We start from the raw sequence: 19398 nt of genomic DNA, 5'->3' as shown, positions 1-19398 counted from the left end.
CATATAAAATTTATACAATAAGTGTGTCATTTTTCTTTACTGTCAGGATAATTAACTAATTGATTTTAGTATGAGTATTTCTTCCTTTGAGTCAACTGGCTACTTTGAAAGTTATATAAAGTCTTCTGGGCCAGTTAAAATTTTAGAAAGTTTGAACCCTTTGTTCCGAGTCATATGTTAGAATACTGGTGCAGCTAGATTTACACCACTGCCCAATTCATTGTCCCTGGATAGAATTGTTTATACACTCTAAATTGTGATTAGTGGTCTGATAAAATTTTAGAGGACAATAATGAAAAGTTATATCACTGTGTGGTACACCTGAAACTAATGTAACATTGTGTGTCAACTGTACTCAAAATTTTTAAGGGATAAATATTTAAAGATCATCTAGATCGTCTGGTAAGCTGTGATTTGGGCTCAGTTAAAAGGTAATTTGAAGATACTTTCATAGCTTTTAGACATACCAAAGACATCTGAGTAAAGGATATAGGGGAAGGGAGGGAAAACTGAATGGGAATAAATCAGAGGCAGACAAACCACGAGAGACTCTGGACTCTGGGAAACAAATTGAGAAACTGAGGATTATAGAAGGGAGGGTGGGGGGATGGGGTAATCATGTGATGGGTATTAAGGAGGGCACATGTTGTAATGAGCATTGGGTGTTTTACCCAATTAATAAATTGTTGGATGCTAAAACAAAACAGAAAAACTAATTAAGTTGTCTTCGTTCAAGCTTCCAAAAAAAAAAAAAAGACATACCAAAGACAGAAGAAATATGAAATTTTCTTTTTTTTTTTTTTTTTTTTTTGAAATATGAAATTTTCTTATTTCAGATATAGCACTGGTGATTTTTATTCCATTTAAAATTATTTGAAATTTCTCCCTCTAGAAGTGTTACATTATTATTTTTTTACATTATTATTATTTTGTAAAGATTTTAATTGAGAAAGAGAGAGAGGGAGAGAGAGCATGAGCAGGGTTGTGGTGGGGAGAAGGGCAGAGGTATAGGGAGAAGTAGACTCCCTGTTGAGCACAGAGCCCCATGCAGCTAAATCCCAGGTCCCCCTTCACCGAAATGATGACTTGAGCCAAAGTCAGTTGCTTAACTGATTACGCCACTGAGGTGCCCCTAGAAATGGTACATTATTGAGAGTGTCCTTTTAAAGACCATCTGCCTGGGGCACCTGGGTGGCTCAGTTGGTTAAAGCCTTTGCCTTCGGCTCTGGTCATGGTCCCAGAGTCCTGGGATTGAGCCCCCCATCGGGCTCTCTGCTCAGTGGGGAGCCTGCTTCCTCCTCTCTCTCTGCCTGCCTCTCTGCCTACTTGTGATCTCTCTCTCTGTCAAATAAACAAATAAAATCTTTAAAAAAAAATAAAAAATAAAGACCATCTGCCAGCTGAAAGTTCTGTTAGTGTTTTTTCAAATTCAGAAGCCATAAAGCAGTTTTTTGTATGCTAAATCGCTTTTGTATTTAGTATAAATTATTATGGAATTTAGGCCTTTTGTGAATATTTTCTTAAAGTAGATTTTAATAATAATATCAATAGCACTATACCATTTGCAAATTTCCTTTATGCATATTGTCTTATTTCCATATGCTAATAACCTGGTGATGTGGGTGGGACATGTACTTATCTCCATTTGCACATGAGGAAATAGAGGTTCAGAGAAGTTAAGTTACTTGCCCAGATTTATGGCAATGAAAACATAGATTCTGGGCCAGAAACTAGATATACTGATCTTCAGTCTCCTTCTTTTATATCCTGCTGCCTCATTTGTATCTTATTTTTCAATTCATATAATACTTGAAAGTCACAAAAAAAAAACTAAAAGTATTTAGATATATTACTGAACCTGCCTCTTCTGATTATTTTGAATTATGTTAAAGACACTTTCTTGATGAATTTCCTTATTACTAACCTATGAAACTCTTTCACTTTAAGTTTTGCTTTCTATCATTTACTCCATGCAAGGATTCATGGTAGTGTAGTATGTACCCTATTGTGAGTCTGAAAATTGTCCTACCTGGAGTCACATATTTAAGCCAGTTAAATAATATGGCAGTTTCTAGTCATCTGCTTTTATACATGTGCCTGCATGTGCATACACAGGTTCCTGCATATGTGCACACATACACACATGTGCACACAGTGGATTGGATGCCACCACACACACACACACACACACACGTATATATACGTGTGTGTGTATATACATATACATATACATACACACACACACACACACACACACTTTGACTTATATAAAGGTAATGTTATTTAGAGGCCAAATAGAAAATCTTACCATCGTTGGTTTTATTTTAATGCTGATAAGAATTCAGTATTGGAAGCATGTTGAAACTGCCCTCAGTAAAATGACTGAAAAAAGAAAAAAGAAAAAGAAAGTTTGAAAAGAGCATTTGATGAACACACTGATTAAAGAACTCAATATCCTATTATTTTCACATGATTTTCCCCAATACTATAAACAATCTATATTTTTAATAATTCTTAGAAGAGAATACCTATGCGGCATTTTCAGAGAAAGTGTGTCTAGAATATGTTATATGAATTTCCTTATGGTGTAGATAAAAACTTCTTTTCTTACTACAAATGATGCTGACAGATTGGCATTGTCTGGGCCAGAAATGTCCGTGAAATTAAGCTTATTGAGACCATCCTTGCCATATTATTTTTAGCTATTTGTGCTAATTCAAACTTTGTGCAAAATTTGTATCTGTGAGCAGATCAAGTGTCAGTTCATTGTACATGGTTGGGTCTTATGATTGAAATTCATCCATGTTACAGATAAGAGCAAACCTACTTAACACCAAGAAAGATGAATACTCTAATTATTTAATTTAATGTAAGTGAACATACTTACAAAGAAGAGAAAAAATAAATTTTGTTATAACACGTGGAGGCTTCTTTTGTGGCTAGGATGGAATTTAAACTACAAGATGAATTGTTTACAGAATTTAGACAGAATGAGTCATAGTAACACCAATACTCTTGATAACATGGGAAAAGAGATAAATTTATTGCAATGCATTGATTGTTTTGTTTGAGGTATAACTTTTATGTTCTTTTGAGACTTTCTTTCATTTTACATGAGCCCCTGTAATAGTTACAAATAAAACAAAATAAGCGTGTAGCAGATAGATACTCAACAGAGCTTGACAAGACAATAATAAATCAAAGGGTTTGGTAGGAAAAATGTTTGTTCAGAATGTTAGTTGACTATAAGGTTGGTAGCCTTCTATGTTCAGAGTTACATGTTCTGATTTATTTCAGGTCTGTAGATGCATCAGTTTGACAAATGTCTGCCTGTCAATAGATCAGACAGATTCATAAGTAAAGCCTGAGAGAAGTCAGTGATAGTCTTGTATGATTCAGTACACAATTGTAGAACAATAGCTTGCCTTAGCAATTATAAACATTCCGGTGACACTATAAACCAGATAACTTCTTCTAATGATTTTTTAAAGTCAGAATATCCAATATATCATATATATTATATCATGTCCAAATAACTAGCTCATTTTTCTTACATTTGCCTCACTGGTTATATCAAGGTGCTCCCTTCTGTTGCTTTTTGTAAATGTGTGCCAGGTATACTGTATTTGGGGTGCAATATTCCCAAAGGCTGCATAGTATAATTTGGATCTATAACGAAAGCAGTTTATCTTACTTTTTAAAAATTGTATCAATGTTTTTGACTAAGATGAACTTTAAAAATATAATTAGAACTTAATGTTCTTTAAATATTTTAGGAAATAAAACTTCTTCCTCCCACTATGGATTAATGCTATTATAACTCGCCCTATTACATTTCTGGGTTTCCAGCTTTTTATAATTACTATACTCTTCAAAATCTCTGCTCAGCAGTGCCCCCTCACTTCACTGTTTCAAGTTTACTACAAAGAGTTACTCTATTCCCACACGGAGTTCTTAACACCTTTGTTCTATCAAGGTGCCTGTATCGTCTCATACTAATGATTTTTTCTCTTTCAGAGTAAGAAGTTGTTCCTTGGCCTTTCTAACACTAATTGGGAGATGGTGGAGGGAGAGTAGCAAGGTGGCAGGGAGGAGAAGGAAATGCTTATTTCTGCCTCTTTCTCTAATGGTACTGCCGATTTATGTTTTCCTAAGTAAATGGGTCTGATATACTCATCTGTGAAATGGAATTATTTTATGTACCATAAGTCTGTTGTAAGAATTAAATTAGGTCAAATCTTTAAAGTGTGTGGCATAATGTGCTCTGGCACATAATAATTGCATAGTAAATGTTGTGTCCTATACTCTTAGTTACCAGATAGCATGCTTTGCAGTCGGTTCTTATTTCTCACTTCTCCACTCACTGCATCAGATTAGTCTGTTCTACCTCTACAGAGAAGCTAAGTATTTAGGAGTACAGGTTCAGGAGACAGAATTGTTTTTGAAATCTCTCTCCAACATTCATTAGCTGCACCTCAGACTATCCACCGAACCTTCTCTCTTAAATCTCCCGTTTCTCTTCTGTAGAATAGTAGTAACAATAGTAACATACTCAAAGTGTGGTTTTGAGAACCCCACTAACTTAAATGAATGTGGGTGAGTGTGTGTGTGTGTGTTTCTGCCTATGTATAAAATGAATGAATGATGCAGAGCAAATGTTTGGTGCCATTTTTCGTGTAAAAGAAGCACTCAGTAAATGTATTACACATTTTATTATCATTATTACTCTCCATTCCTACTGGCAGTCAGGCTTTGTGTCCTCTTAGCCGGGTGCTTGCTCAATACCAAGTCACCACAATATTCTCATAAGCTACCATCCATCTAATACTCTTGGCAGTCACATTATTATTATTTTTTTTTACTTCAGATGTCTTCAGAGCTGTTCATTATCTCGGAGATAGGATGCAAATTACTTACCTTGGCCTTTCGGGACTGCCAGGAGTTGACTTCACACTACCTTCCAGCATTATTTCCTACTTTGTCTTATGGGGCTACTTCTAGGATGGCCACAGGGAACATATCACAACAAATAATAGTATCTAGCACATACATGGAAGTTTTTAATTTCTTCTTGTTTCTGTTTTCTCCCTTTTTCTCCTTTCTACTCTCTTCTTGTAATACATCCTGCATTCTAGTCAAACTTGTTCTCCCTCTACATATCATATTCTTTCCTACATCTATGCCTTTGCTAAGATTTCATTCTCTGTTTTTATTTATTTATTTATTTATTTATTTATTCAGTAGATATTTATTGATTATATTCTCTGTCATGCAATGTTTGGCATCCAGGACACAAATGTTTAGGGCATCTTCCAGAGGAGTATTATGGAAAGAAAGAATATATATATATTAAAGATACTAAGGCCTCCAGCTGAAAACCATGTGAGAACAAGGGCCATGTCTATTTTGGCCTACTCTTATATTTCTAACTCTAAGAATAGAGATGTGCACCTATCAGAATTCTCATAATTTTTTGAGAATTCAATTTGAGAGAGATGGAACAGAGCAAAATGGTAGAGAAGACACGAGACTATATAGCATGTTTGATAATTATAGGTGCTTTTGTTATATTTTATAACTGTATGGCTAGAGAATATATTATAAAATCCATGTGTAAGGAGTAGAAGATAATATTAGACAGAAATGCAGAGGCCAGAATCTGAAGACTATTATTCATTATGCCTAGAAATTTAGACTGTGTCATGTAGCTTTGGAGAGCTTCTGAGAGCAGGAATGTCACGTGCTACAATTTTATTTCAGAAAAAATATCCTGTTAACAGTGTAGCAAGAAGAATTAGAAGTCAGACTGAGGTATGGATGTGAATGTGAACTTACTGCAATAGTAAAGCAAAGAAATAAGGGGTCCTGAATTTAAAATGGGAGTGGAGAAATTTAAGGCATATTTATGTAAAATCAACAGGATGCTGTAGCTAACTGAATTTGGGGAATATGGAAGAGTGAGAAGAAAGGGTGCTCTCTGACTTCTGTCCAGCCTTGATGGCCCTGCTGATTTGTAACCTACTCCAATTTCATCTGTCTCACTACTGATTGAAATGCATATTTTTTTTCACTCCTTCTGAAATGTTGTATATGCTTTTCTTATATTGCTGATTTCTTTCTACTCGTAATTATTTGTGTGCATGTCTAATTCCCTCATCAAACTGGAAGGGCCATAACTTAATATCTCAAGAGTTATTACCTCTTATGACCTTATCTGTACTGAATATTCGGTAAATATACAGATAATTAATTAATGCCATATATTTTAATTTACCTCTGGAAAAAAAATGCAGAAGGTTAAGTATATGCCTGCGACATATCAGTATTTCAAAATGAAACCTGTTGCAAATAGGTGAAGTTTTCCAAAATTCTTTCAAAAACACTTCAATTCTAAATATTCAAAACTAGTAATTGCCAGAAAAGGAAATATTCATAGGAAGAAATTTTTCAGTGAAATCAGGCCATATTGTTTCCAAATTCAGATGAGAACTTACTATTAAAAATCTTGCACAGATTGGAAATGACTAATCAACATTAGGAAAATGAAATTGAAAGATCTGCCCTCGTGCTGTTCATGGCTAAAAATGTTTTCATGTCCAATTTTAACAGTGTTGTTCTACTGTGAAAATTTCGATGATTAGAACTGTTGGATTGGGAAAAATAAATGATTTAACTATCTAGTCTGTGCAGGATGATCTTGGGTGAATCCCTTGATTTCTCTCAGTTCTCCCTAGCTAGGTTTTAAAGAATATCATATCTGAGAGGTGTAAAAGTAGTGCTGAGTATACTCCAGAAAGACAGAACAGTATATATTAATGGAATTAAATTAGATTATTTCTGTGGGTTCTTCTAGCTCTAACTACCCATGGACCTATGATTTTAAGTATTTTAATTCTTTGCTTTTAATTTCAAGGTCAATTTGAAAACTGTAACCTGTCAAGAAGTTAGTCATCACCAGTTGCTATTATATATAATAGCTGGGTATTTATCTGAGACCACGTATACAACATAATTATCTTTGGAATTGAATCCAATAAATTTATCATCATAAAGTCCTAAAACAATTTAGGATGGTAGAACAGTGATTGTTTTCAACTGTGTTGGAGGTTTAAGATGCAAAGTTCCCACATAAATATCTGCCTTCACTAAGAAAAAAATTTTTTTTTTCAAAGAATGATTGTTTATTTCAGTGTGGAATATTATGAGATGAGGTGGAAAGAGCATAGGATTTATATTTTAGTATTAGCTCTGGCCTTAGCTAGCTACCTTTTTGGGCCATGGTCTCCTCATAAGTAAAATGAGGAGGTGGAATAAATAGTGTGTTATGTCCCTCTAAGCTCTGAAATTCTGCATCTGTACCCCGTTCATTATCAGATTCACAGCTATAGCTCAACTATTCAAGTGTGACTCATCATGGTGCAAGGTAGAACCTAATCATTTCTATATTTAGAAGACCATGGGGATAAAATGTCATTTATTTGTATTTGATTCAAAGAACTGCCTAAAATAGGAAATGTTCATTTTCTTAGTTCAAATGTAAAGGATTCTGATCAACAGATAGAAACATGGTATGTTAGAGTTACATAATATTATTAATATCAGATCATTATTAATGTTCTGAAAAAGTTCTTTTCATTAATGAAACAGCTTATAATATTAGGAATATATTGGTATTAAATGACTTCTAAAAGTTAGATATCCTGTGACTATTTTATGTGGTCTTATGGTAATGAGTCTTGTATCTTGAGGAGTGTTTCTAAATTCATTTGCACAAATGAGTATTGCTGTCTTTATCATAGCTACCTTGGGAAGCTGAGCTCTTTTTTCATATTATATCACTAAATATTTACTAAGCATCTTCTACTGTACACTGATGCTGTTAAAGTGGAGGCAGAGTTGGAGAATTGTAGTTATGCATCTTCCCTCAAATGTTTGTTTTTTAAGTCACTTTTATTTTTATTCTGAGCCCCAATCTCCCTGTGCTGAGAAGCCATCAATCCCAACTGAGCTATGCAGAAGCCCTGCATCTTACTACTCATCTCATACCACACTTAGTTCTCCCTGAGATGCCTTTTGTTGTATAAAGGCCCTCTAGGACCAGAGGTTCTGCTGCTTCTGTGCCAAAGAGGGGTATGGAAATCTCTGGTATCACTGGGAACCCTGTGTTGAGGGTCCACCCTCCTTCAGTTCCTCATATAGACGATGCTTTGAGATCTTATCATTTGTCAGTCATTTCATTAGTCCTTCACCTTCCTGGAATTTGTTCATCATTCCCATCTCTCTTCTATCCAATTTCAGTGAGATCTCTCTCTCTTTTCCTTAAAGATACTAACCTACCCAGGATAACTAGCATTCTTTCTGAGCTTTTTTGTTGTTGTTCTTTAATATTAACTGATAGGAAAGTGGTTTTCTCCAGATGGTAGGAAAGATACTTTTTTCTTTGTGTCATGCAAAAACCCTCAAGGAACATACATTTCTAAAGCTCTAAATACCTAGGCACCTGCTTGAAATAGAAAGAGAGAGAAGAAGAAGAAAAAAAGAGAGAAACACATGTATCTCAAGAGTTGTCCCGCTACACAAAGATTAAGACATGGTTTCTGAGAGCCTAAATTCCCGTGGGAATGGGTGATCTATAAAAAAACTTAAGTTTTCTTATATAATTTTTATAAAGCTATTTCTACCATGATTCTTTCTATGCCATCCACTTTTTAAATTTCTTTCTTTTATTCACTCCTCCTTCTTCTCTCTATTTCTTTCAGAAAAGGCACAAAATACAGAGTTGGTGACACATGGTTTAGAGTTCTCTTTCCCTCACTTGCTTGTTATAGCATCTTAATCAAGTCACCTTATCTCTCTGCACCTCAGTTTTGTACTTGCAAAAATGGGGAGAAGACGACTTGTCCCTACTTACAGAGCTTTTGTTAGACCAAGTAGGAAAACTGTTAATGCTCAATAAACTATAAGGTATTGGGCAAATATAGGCTTTGTTGATTTAATGCAGAAGAAAGCCAGGTATACCTGTATTCAGTTCCTGCATTTGCTACTTACTAGCTGAGTTTAATCTTAGTTTCTGTGTATGTATAAATCTGATAACACCAACTTTGTGGTTGTAAGGGAGAAATAAGATAATTTTTATGTATCTCTGTGAAGTAAATAGGGGTACATTTTATTGCCCTTTCTTAGATGAAACATTTGAGGCTCAGAGGGTTAAAATACTTTGGTCAGGATTATACAAGTGAGAAGTGGCACTGTCAGAATAAAATCTTGGCATCAAATATTGGTTTCATGTTTTAGATAAATTATATCAGGTAATTTTAAAGAAAGAATTCCTTTTATATTTGAAACATTATATATATATATATATATATATATATATATATGAATACATGCAGATGAGACCCATAGAAGCATTATATATATATATATATTCACATATATATATATATGAATACATGCAGATGAGACCCATAGAAGCATTGATTTGTAACACTCAGATTTATTTGTTCTTTTCTTTTTGTCCATTTTTTGTTCTTTTCCATTTGTCCAGTATTATTTTATTGTCAGCTAGTACAAATTTTAAAATGTGGTCTTATATCAAGTTAGTGACCCAGGAGAAGGGAGACACTAATTGGCTCCCTTTTCAGTTATAGTGCTGGTTGATTCACAAGGCCTACATTAATGAGCAATGTATATTAGAATTTTCAAAATTCTAGTTGATGGCTTCAGTAACCTATTAACCTAGGACATATGGTGGGGTTCACTTGTAGTTTTATAAATCCATGTCTCCAGCTTTGCTTTGTGGTACACTTGGCTGGTTATAATTATTTTTTTTCCTATGGAAACTTCCTTGATTGTCAGTACATCTCCAAGGGCATAATCATGATATATTAAAAAATAATCATGTAAATTATAATCATCTTACATTTTCCAGAATATTTTTGATGATGAGGATTTTTCTTTTTAATTATCGATTGGGACTTGCCTGGCTTGAGATAAAATAATCATATGCAAATTGTTTTATTTTCTATACTCTCAGTTTAAATACAGAATTATAGCAAGAGTTGATATTGGGGCATAACAAGAAAGTAATTTATACTTCTGCCTTGGAGAAGTTCTTTGTTTAAATTATGCTAAGCCCCTAGAAATTTTTAAACTGAAGTATGGAAAGGTAGGAGATTTTTACTTATTCATTAAAACATTAAAATAAGTATACAGACTGAGAAAGGAGATTATTTGATTTTGAGATTATAAGTATATACTCCTAACAACCATACAAATAATACGAAGGGGCTCCTGGGTGGCTCAGTTGGTTAAATGTCCAACTCTTCATCTCAGCTTGGATTGTGATCTCAGGGTCATGAGTTTGAGCCTCACATTGGACTACTTAAAAAAAAAAAAGGGCAAGAAATTCAAGTGGTTTTTTTTTCTAATTATTTTTATTAACATATAATGTATTATTTGCCACAGTGGTACAGGTCGTGAATTGTAAAGCTTACACACTTCACAGCACTCAGCAGAGCACAAACTCTCCCCAGTGTCCATAACCCAATCACCCTCTCCATATCCCCCTCTGCCAGCAACCCTCAGTTTGTTTTGTGATATTAAAAGTCTCTTATGGTTTGTCTCCCTTCCAGTCCCATCTGGTTTCATTTTTTCCTTCCATACCCACCAGATCCCCCACTCTGCCTCCCAAATTCCTCATATCAGGGAGATCATATGATAATTGTCTTTTTCTGATTGACTTATTTTACTCAGCATAATACCTTCTAGATCCATCCACGTCATTGCAAATGGCAAGATTTCATTTCTTTTGATGGCTGCATAGTATTCCATCATACATACATACATACATACATACATACATATACATATGTGTGTGTGTGTGTATACGTGTGTGTGTGTGTGTGTATATATACACACACACACACACGTATACATATTATGTCTTCTTTATCCATTCATCTGTTAATGGACATGTAGGTTCTTTCCACAGTTTGGCTATTGTGGGCATTGCTGCTATAAACATTCGGGTGCATGTGCCCCTTTGGATCACTACATTTGTTTCTTTAGAGTAAATACCCAGTAGTGCGACTGCTGGGTCATAGGATAGCTCTATTTTCAACTTTTGAGGAACCTCCATGCTGGTTTCCAGAGTGGCTGCACCAGCATTCCCACCAACAGTGTAGGAGGGTTCCCCTTTCTCCGCATCCTCGCCAGCATCTGTAATTTCCTGACTTATTAATTTTAGCCATTTTGACTGGTGTGAGGTGGTATCTCACTGTGGTTTTGATTTGTATTTCTCTGATGCCAAGGGATGTTGAGCACTTTTTCATGTGTCTGTTGGCTATCTGGATGTCTTCTTTGCAGAAATGTCTGTTCATGTCCTCTGCCCATTTCTAGATTGAATTATTCTTTGGGTATTGAGTTTGGTAAGTTTCAAGTGTTGTTTTAACATTATCATTTATAATGTTGAAAAGAGTGTATAGCCATGTCTATTGTGCTGACAGTGACAGAAGTGCAAGCTTTAGTTGTATTAACATACTTATGTTAAAAAGCAGTGCTTGTGCTTTTTTACCACATTTACATCTCTCATAATTTACATCCCTCCTCTTTTAAGTTTTGATCAGAAGATTTCCTCCATGTTATTCTTGAAATAGCAGGCTAACTTTTTTGAGGACTTGATCAGAGGATGGGTCTCAGCATGGTAACTGGTAGCAAAAAATCAAAGCGTACTTGTGTTTTGTTTCTGACCACTCTCCTGGAAATAATTTGTAGCCTTCAGGACAGGAGAATGTTCAGATCCATTTCAAGAAGTTGTCTTCTTGTGCAATGTTCACATTAACTTTGAAAAAGTTACGTGTTTAAATATTTTTAATAGTTTGATCTATAGTATATGTCATTTTTCATAGTATTCAATATTATTGGAATGATTATTTTTATTTTCATAATACCAGTGAAGCTTATTGAAAGGGTACTTTCTACACTGAGAGTGTCTTGACTTCCAAATCAACCACAATCAATTAACTTATTCACAAATATGTTTCTAATGGTCCAGGTCTGGTTTCTTGCCCAACTGAGACCTATCTTCTTTATAGTGTGGCCCAGTAAAATAGCCAAGAAGTAGATTCAAGTCCAATTAGCTTTACTGTTTCTCTAGAATGATCTAAGCATATGTAGATTATAAACTGTTATTCTGGCAAAATTATTACTTACAGATCTTACACTCTCAAGTGTCTTGGTTTAGATGAGCAATTATATGTCACCTTACCAGTTAGATAACTATTGATGGTATCTTCTTTTCTTCTGACTTTTTCTTTTCAAAGCCTAGGGAAATCTAAAAACACTGGAATTTTAAGTGTCTTTCCCAAGAATATATAGGTCCTTGTGACAAAGCTGGAATTTACCCTAGTTGTTTTCACTTAAGCCTTGAGCCTTTTCCAGTTTTGATTTTTAAGGATTTGTCCTGTGATTATTTATTGTTAGGTGTATTCATTCTTTTTTTCCTTTATCTCTTTCCTTCTCTCATTCTTTCTTTGTATTCTCGAATATCTTCATGTGTAATACAAAGCATTTAGAGAAATTGAGGTAAAGTGAGCCATACTAATTGTAAGCTACCTCCAGATAATGAGAAATTGTTGGAAATATCGTCAGCCAGGTCCTGGAAAGCATTAAAAAACTAGCAGCATAACTCTGTAGCCAGTTTGACCTTTGGAGGAAAATGTAAATTTGTCCTAAATTGGCCAGCCTGTGCCAGAGATGATCATTTTACTGATACTCTGACCATTTCTTTCAGACTGGTCACTCATAATTGATCCAGGTCTCATGTATAACAAATTGAACTCTAGGCAAAATAATTTTAATTGTTTTTCCAATTGCTATCAGCTTGGAAAATCAATATGTACCTCTAGAAATTAAGGTAGCTAGCAAGAATATTTTGTTCATGCTAGATAGTAATTTTCTTTTTCTGTGTTGGCCAGGTTTTTCTAGATATGACATTTGGTTCAGGAGGACACACAAGAGCCATTCTACAGAAGGAGTCAGACATTACTCTGTATGCCTTAGACAGAGACCCAGCAGCTTATGCAATAGCTGAACAGCTTTCAGAATTGTATCCGTAAGTAATTCTCTTGTATAATTATTGAATTTTGGTGCTGAGTTTTATAGAGCTGGGTTTACCATTTTGGAATTTGTTCTCCCTTGTATGTTGTTATACTTCACTCTGCTACATATTTTCTCTCTTTTTTCCCCTGAAGGAATTAATGTAAATATTGTTTTTAGTACCATTTAAAATGCTATTATTGCCTTTATCCTTCCTGAATTCATAAAAAGAAAGTAAAAAATGACTTATGGCTAAAATTTGAACGTGGGTTGAAGTCCATCCATGGGTAATATTTTGACAGTAGTTTAAGAAATAATTTTTAAAGAATTTATGAGTTACAGTTTCTAAGAGTTTACTGGTAAAAAGTAAATAAATATATGAGAATAATGAAGAATTCATTAGGTCACATACATCATGTAATGCAGTTGTTTTCTCTGAATTCTTTTTGAAATTCACAAGTAAATTTAGAGCACTCTATCCATCTGTCAAGAATTCAGTGAGCTTTCATTGTGGAACCTTTTAAAAATGTAAAATATTTTCTTCATGAGTTGTTAAATCATCTTCCTTTAGAGAAAATTTTGGATTAGTGGATTATGCTGTGTTGTTTAAAAATTACTGGTCTGAAAAAGGGAAATGTCTTGGAGCTAAGTTGACTACCTACAGATAAATATAGGGCTGTTTTCAGGAATAAGGAATTATTCTCTCATGCTTCATAGACTGAAATCAAGAAAATAGATGCGAATTTTAGAGGTAGATTTTGAGTTGATGTACACCAGAGTTTTTTGGTAGTCGTAACTGTCTAATAATGAAAAAGTCTGTTTGGTGAAGTAGCAAAAGTATGACCATGGAAAAGTTTAATCACAGACTAAAGATAGGAAGTTGAATTACTTATCTAGAATAGTCTTTTTCAACCTCTCAGGTCCCAAACTCTTTGCAAATCTATCAGTGTGATTAATTCTCCCAATAAAAATTAAATAAATACACCTAGATTTTTGTTTGCAACGTCACAGGGTTCAGTGGGAGTGCCTGAAACCCACTTGACCCCAGGTTATTTTCTTCTAAGAAAAATATGAGGATATGGCTTAATGATGTGATACTTAAAAAAAAAAAAAAAACCCACACCTGTCTCTGTTATTCTGTAATGTAACTTACATGCATCTTCTTTAGGAAATTCTTGTAATTCTAAGGCATTCATATTGATGAAACATCTTAAGAGTTCACCTGATTATGACCTGAGTGTTCATAGAATGAATATAGATCTTTATTACATTTCACTATCATAGAAAAACTGGATTTTCTTAGATATTATTATTTCTAAAGGCAGTGAGTTCCAGTTCAGTTTTTCCAAGGTCTCTTATTCCTTCAAAAAGCCTCCTTTTCTCGGAAGGAGCTTAAAATTTTATCACTTTTATCAGGTGTAATTTGTTATCTAACAAGAATCTTGAGACTATATTCTTTTTTCAGTTTATAGTTGTAGAAACTATTAGCTTAGGTTAAATAATTTGCTAAAAGGCATATATGAATAAACAGAGATAAAGCTGGGACCCCATCACCTAATAATCTTTTTTTTTAAATTGAAGTGTAGGTGATATACTATGTTATAGTAGTTTCAGGTGTACACAGCATTTCTACACGTTACTCATTGCTTACCATGGTAAGTATAGTTAGCATTTGTCACAATACAGCATTATTAAAATATTATTGACTCTGTTCCCTATGCTGTACTTCTCATCTCTATCATTTATTTTGTAACTGAAAGTTTGTACCTCTTAGTCCCCTTTACCTACTTTACCCATCCTCCCACCCACCTTTCCTCTGGCAACCACTAGTTTGTTCTTTGTTTTTAGGAGTCTGTTTTTACTTTGTTCATTTTTTCCTTTTTTCACTTATAAGATTCCTCACATAAATGAAATCCATATGATATTTGTCTTTATCTGTCTCACTTATTTCACTTGGCATTAATACCCTCAGTTCTATCCATGTCATCCCAATTGGCAAGATTTCATTCTTTTTTATGGCTTAGTAGTATTCTATTGTATATATATATCTGGACACTTGGGTTGCTTCCATAACTTTCCTATTATAAATAATAATGCAGTAAACATAGAGGAGCATGTATCTTTTGAAATTAGTTTTCATTTTCTCTGAGTAAATACTCAGCAGTGGAGTTACTAGGCTGTATGATATTTCTATTTTTAATTTTTTGAGGAATCTCCATACTGTTTCTCATGGTGGTTGCACCAATTTACATTCCTATCATCAGTACAGGAGCATTTCCTTTTCTCCACATCCTCCCCAACACTTATTATGTTTTGTCATTTTGATATTAGCCTTTTTGACTTGTGGGAGGTAATATCTCATTGTGATTTTGATTTTCATTTCTCTGATGACTAGTAATGTTGAACATATTTTCATATGTCTGTTAGCCCTCTGTATGTCTTCCGTAGAAAAATATCTTTTCAGGTCCTCTGCCCATTTTAAAATTGGATCGTTTGGTTTTTGTTATTGAGTTTTATAAGTTCTTTATATATTTTGGATATTAACCCCTTATTGGATACATCATTTGCAAATGTCTTCTCTCATTCAGGAGGTTGCCTTTTTGTTTTGTTGATGAATTCCTTTGCTGACAAAAGCTTTTAATTCCTCTCTCTTTGGTGTAGTCCCAATAGTTTATTTTTGCTTTTGTTTCCCGTTGCCTGAGGAGGCATATCCATAATAGATATGTTGCTAAGGTGAATGTCTGAGATTCCTGCCTTTGTTTACTTTTAGGAGTTTTATGGTTTTAGGTTTCACGTTTAGGTCTTTCATCCACTTTGAATTTATTTTTGTGGGTAGTGGTCCAGTTTCATTTTTGGCACACCAAAAATGGCTTTCCACTTTTCCCCAAAACCACAAAACTGGCTCTCCAGTTTTCCCCAAAACCATTTATTGAAAAGACTGTCTTTCCCTCATGGTATATTTCTTACCTCCATTGTGATAGATAATTGACCACATAATCATGGGTTTATTTATGGGATCTCTGTTCTGTTCCAGTGAGCTATATGTGTCTATTTTTGTACCAGTACCATACTCTTTTATTACTATAGCTTTGTAGTATATCTTGAAATCTGAGATTGTGATTCCTTTGGCTTTGTTCTTCTTTTTCAAGCCTAATAACCTCATTTTGTTAAGTTTCATACTACCTTGACTCAAATCTTACTGAAAATTTTTTAGTTTTTTGGAAGATAATTCTTTGCCAAGTATTATAAATTAATTTAAGGAACAATAGAATAAAACAAAATAAGGCAAGACGAATTAATATAGATGAAAACCAGAATGAAAGCAACAGAAAAGAAAAAAGAATACAGAAATCCAAGTGATCATTCCAAAAACATGTAATTAAGATTGAAGAGGACACCAGCCACAGATACAGGATAAGTTAATCTTAAGATAATACAACCATAATTCTATGGTAACATGTGAAACATCAATGAAATGAACAGTGTCCTAGGAAATATAAATTATTAAAATTGACTGAATAATTATAAAACTTTATTAGGTCATTACCAGAGAAGAGATAGGAAAGGTAACTAGAAAGGTAGATAGAATAATGCACCATGACAAGATTTGCAGTTGTTACCCAGGTCTTAAAAAATAGGAAAGAGCAGGGCGCCTGGGTGGCTCAGAGGGTTAAGCCTCTGCCTTCAGCTCAGGTGGTGGTCTCAGGGTCCTGAGAGCGAGCCCCGCATCGGGCTTTCTGCTCAGCAGGGATCCTGCTTCCCCCTCTCTCTGCCTGCCTCTCTGCCTACTTGTGATCTCTGTCTGTCAAATAAATAAATAAAATGTTTAAAAAAAATAGGAAAGAGTATTGCCTTTTATACTATTCTTGATCATGATAAGAATGTAAAGCTTTTTCAGTTCATTTTATATTGAATCTAGCATGGTTTTATACTTAATCCTGCTAGAAGTAGTATAAAAGAAGAGAAAAAGTCTAACCTCACTGAAGAATATAAATGTAGAATGCAAAAGGAAATACTAGCACATCTAATTCATGTATCATTTGTTGAAAGAATAATACCTAAGGCCTAGTTAAAAGAATAATACCTAAAGAAGGCAGAGATGTTTCCAGGTCAGCCAGCCAATCAATGACAGATTGGTAAACATGACTGTAATCAGCTAGATAATCATATTAAAATCTCTATGTTAAACAGGAATATAACTACTTAAATGTAAAATATTCTATCATCTAAGGACAAACAGCAGTTATTTTCCTGAAAGATGAAATACTATAACAATTTAAGTCAAAATCAGGATGTAAACATGGATTAGCCTCTATAAATACTGCAATCAGTATTTTTGGAAGATCTGGCATATAGAAGTAAGATGCTAGTTAAGATATTCTTCTTGTAATGATTTGACCAAAAGACTTGTAAAATTAATAAGTTGATACAATAAGATGGTTAGGTAAAATTTTAAAAATATTCTTTGTAGTAAATACTTGGAAAGGGAAATAGGAAAAAAAATCCATTCTCAAAAAAGTTCCGAGAACTACATAGAATATTTAGTAATAAATTTTACAAGAAAGGCACAGTTACAAATTAAAAAAAAAAAACTTTCTAATTTTATTAAAGGACATACAAGATCGAACAAAAGAGAAATCTTGTTTTGGTGTAGTATGAATTCATATTATAAAAAAAAAGTTCTCCCCAAATTTAATGTATGTCCAGGAATTATTTTAATTGATTTAACTGATAAATCCTTGTTTTTAATTTATATAATATGATATGAAGTACATATGGTTGGGGGAGTGACAGATTTTTGAGGGGAAATAAAAAAGTGAGGGGAAATTTGCCTTACTAGATGTCGGATCATACTGTAAAATCACTGTAATGAAGTCAGTATAATATTGACATGAGAAAAGGTAAGTAGACTAGTGGAAGACAGAATTCAGATACAGATTCAACAATATAATAGATATATACTATACTATAAAATAATTTAATAGAAGGGGAAGATATTTCAATTTTTTGAGAAAATAGTGCATTATTAAGTAAATGGTATTGGTACAATGCTCACTGAACTTGAAGAACATAAAATGGACCCCTGTTTTAAGTCAGATTCAAAAATAACTTCCAGATAGAGTGGAAATATATGAAAAATTGAAAAAGAAAATGCTATAAGAAAATTGAAGACATTATATAGATAATCTAAGTGTAAGTTTCTTCATCAAGACTACAAATCACAAATCTATAAAATTAAATATTAGAAATATTTAATATTTTATAAAATTTTAGAAGTATATGGCAAAAATAAAAATATTTTCCAGACAGTTAATTGGGGAGAAGAAATATTAGTAATATAGAGAATAGGAACAGGATTGACATTCCAGTGAAGGAAAATACCGTTTTCCTCTACCCTCCTACATTCTCAGCTGGAGCAGATTCACAAGAGAAAATGCATACACATTTATTTTTTATGTGACATAGGAGCCTCTAAAAGGAAGTGAAGACCCTAAGACATGGTTACACCTGATTATTTCTATATTAGGTTTGATGAAGAGTGGAATGTTATGGAAAAATATGATAGAACAAGTGTTACGAGCTAAGTGTAGTAAACTGGGGGAAACTTAGTAAGCCCCATTTGTTCAGATTCTTCTTACTTTCATCTTTGGAGATGCTAAGGGTTCTTTCCTCTGCATATAGGGAGGGCATCTCTCACATGAGGGTTTTATGACCTGCTTTAGGAGAAGCGCAGCAAGTTCTTCCTTTATGTACTGTTTCTCATATTCCTTCAGTTTAAAATATTCAGTATTGTGCAAGGTGCTGTATCTTGAGGTAGCATGACTGGAACCCCATCAATATTTATCACGTAGGAAGAGTTCTTCTAAAATTGATAACATAACAAAATCCAGTTTGGAAAATGAGCAAAAGTTATGGGAGGGTCATTTGTAGAAGATTAAGTTATGAAAAGATGCTCAACATCAATAGAAGTGATGAGAAAAATGGAATGAAAATAATAATGGTTAATGCTTTATATTCATGAGACTGGAGAGACAATAGTTTGAAAAGTGAGGATATGCGGAAAAGGATATTCATCCATTTCTCATGAGCATCTTATCCTATTAACAAAATGCATAACATGCTTAGAATCTATCTCATCTAAGTAAAAGAATCAATATCTAAGGAAGCGTATTTTATGCATTAAGTATGTATTTCACAAATTTTGATTATACTTATATATTATCAGATTATTATGTTATATATTATACATGTAGAACATTATAAATCCTATTTTTTATATTTTATTATCACATTCATATT

General features: G+C 33.7%; 1 protein-coding gene across 2 annotated transcripts in view; it reads left to right on the top strand.

Annotated features, from left to right (window-relative positions):
* The window catches only part of METTL15 (methyltransferase 15, mitochondrial 12S rRNA N4-cytidine), a 184868-nt gene that overhangs the window by 69607 nt on the left and 95863 nt on the right, over nt 1-19398 (top strand). For both annotated transcript variants that reach the window (XM_080814986.1, XM_080814987.1), the window contains exon 3: nt 12978-13114. In XM_080814986.1, the coding sequence (XP_080671112.1) occupies nt 12978-13114 (137 nt within the window). The remainder of the gene's footprint in view (nt 1-12977; nt 13115-19398) is intronic.

Source organism: Martes martes, assembly GCF_963455335.1.
Source record: "Martes martes genome assembly, chromosome: 10".
In the NCBI taxonomy this organism is placed as follows: domain Eukaryota; kingdom Metazoa; phylum Chordata; class Mammalia; order Carnivora; family Mustelidae; genus Martes; species Martes martes.
The sequence above is the reverse complement of the archived record's forward strand: the minus strand, read 5'-3'. Positions and strand labels throughout refer to the sequence as shown.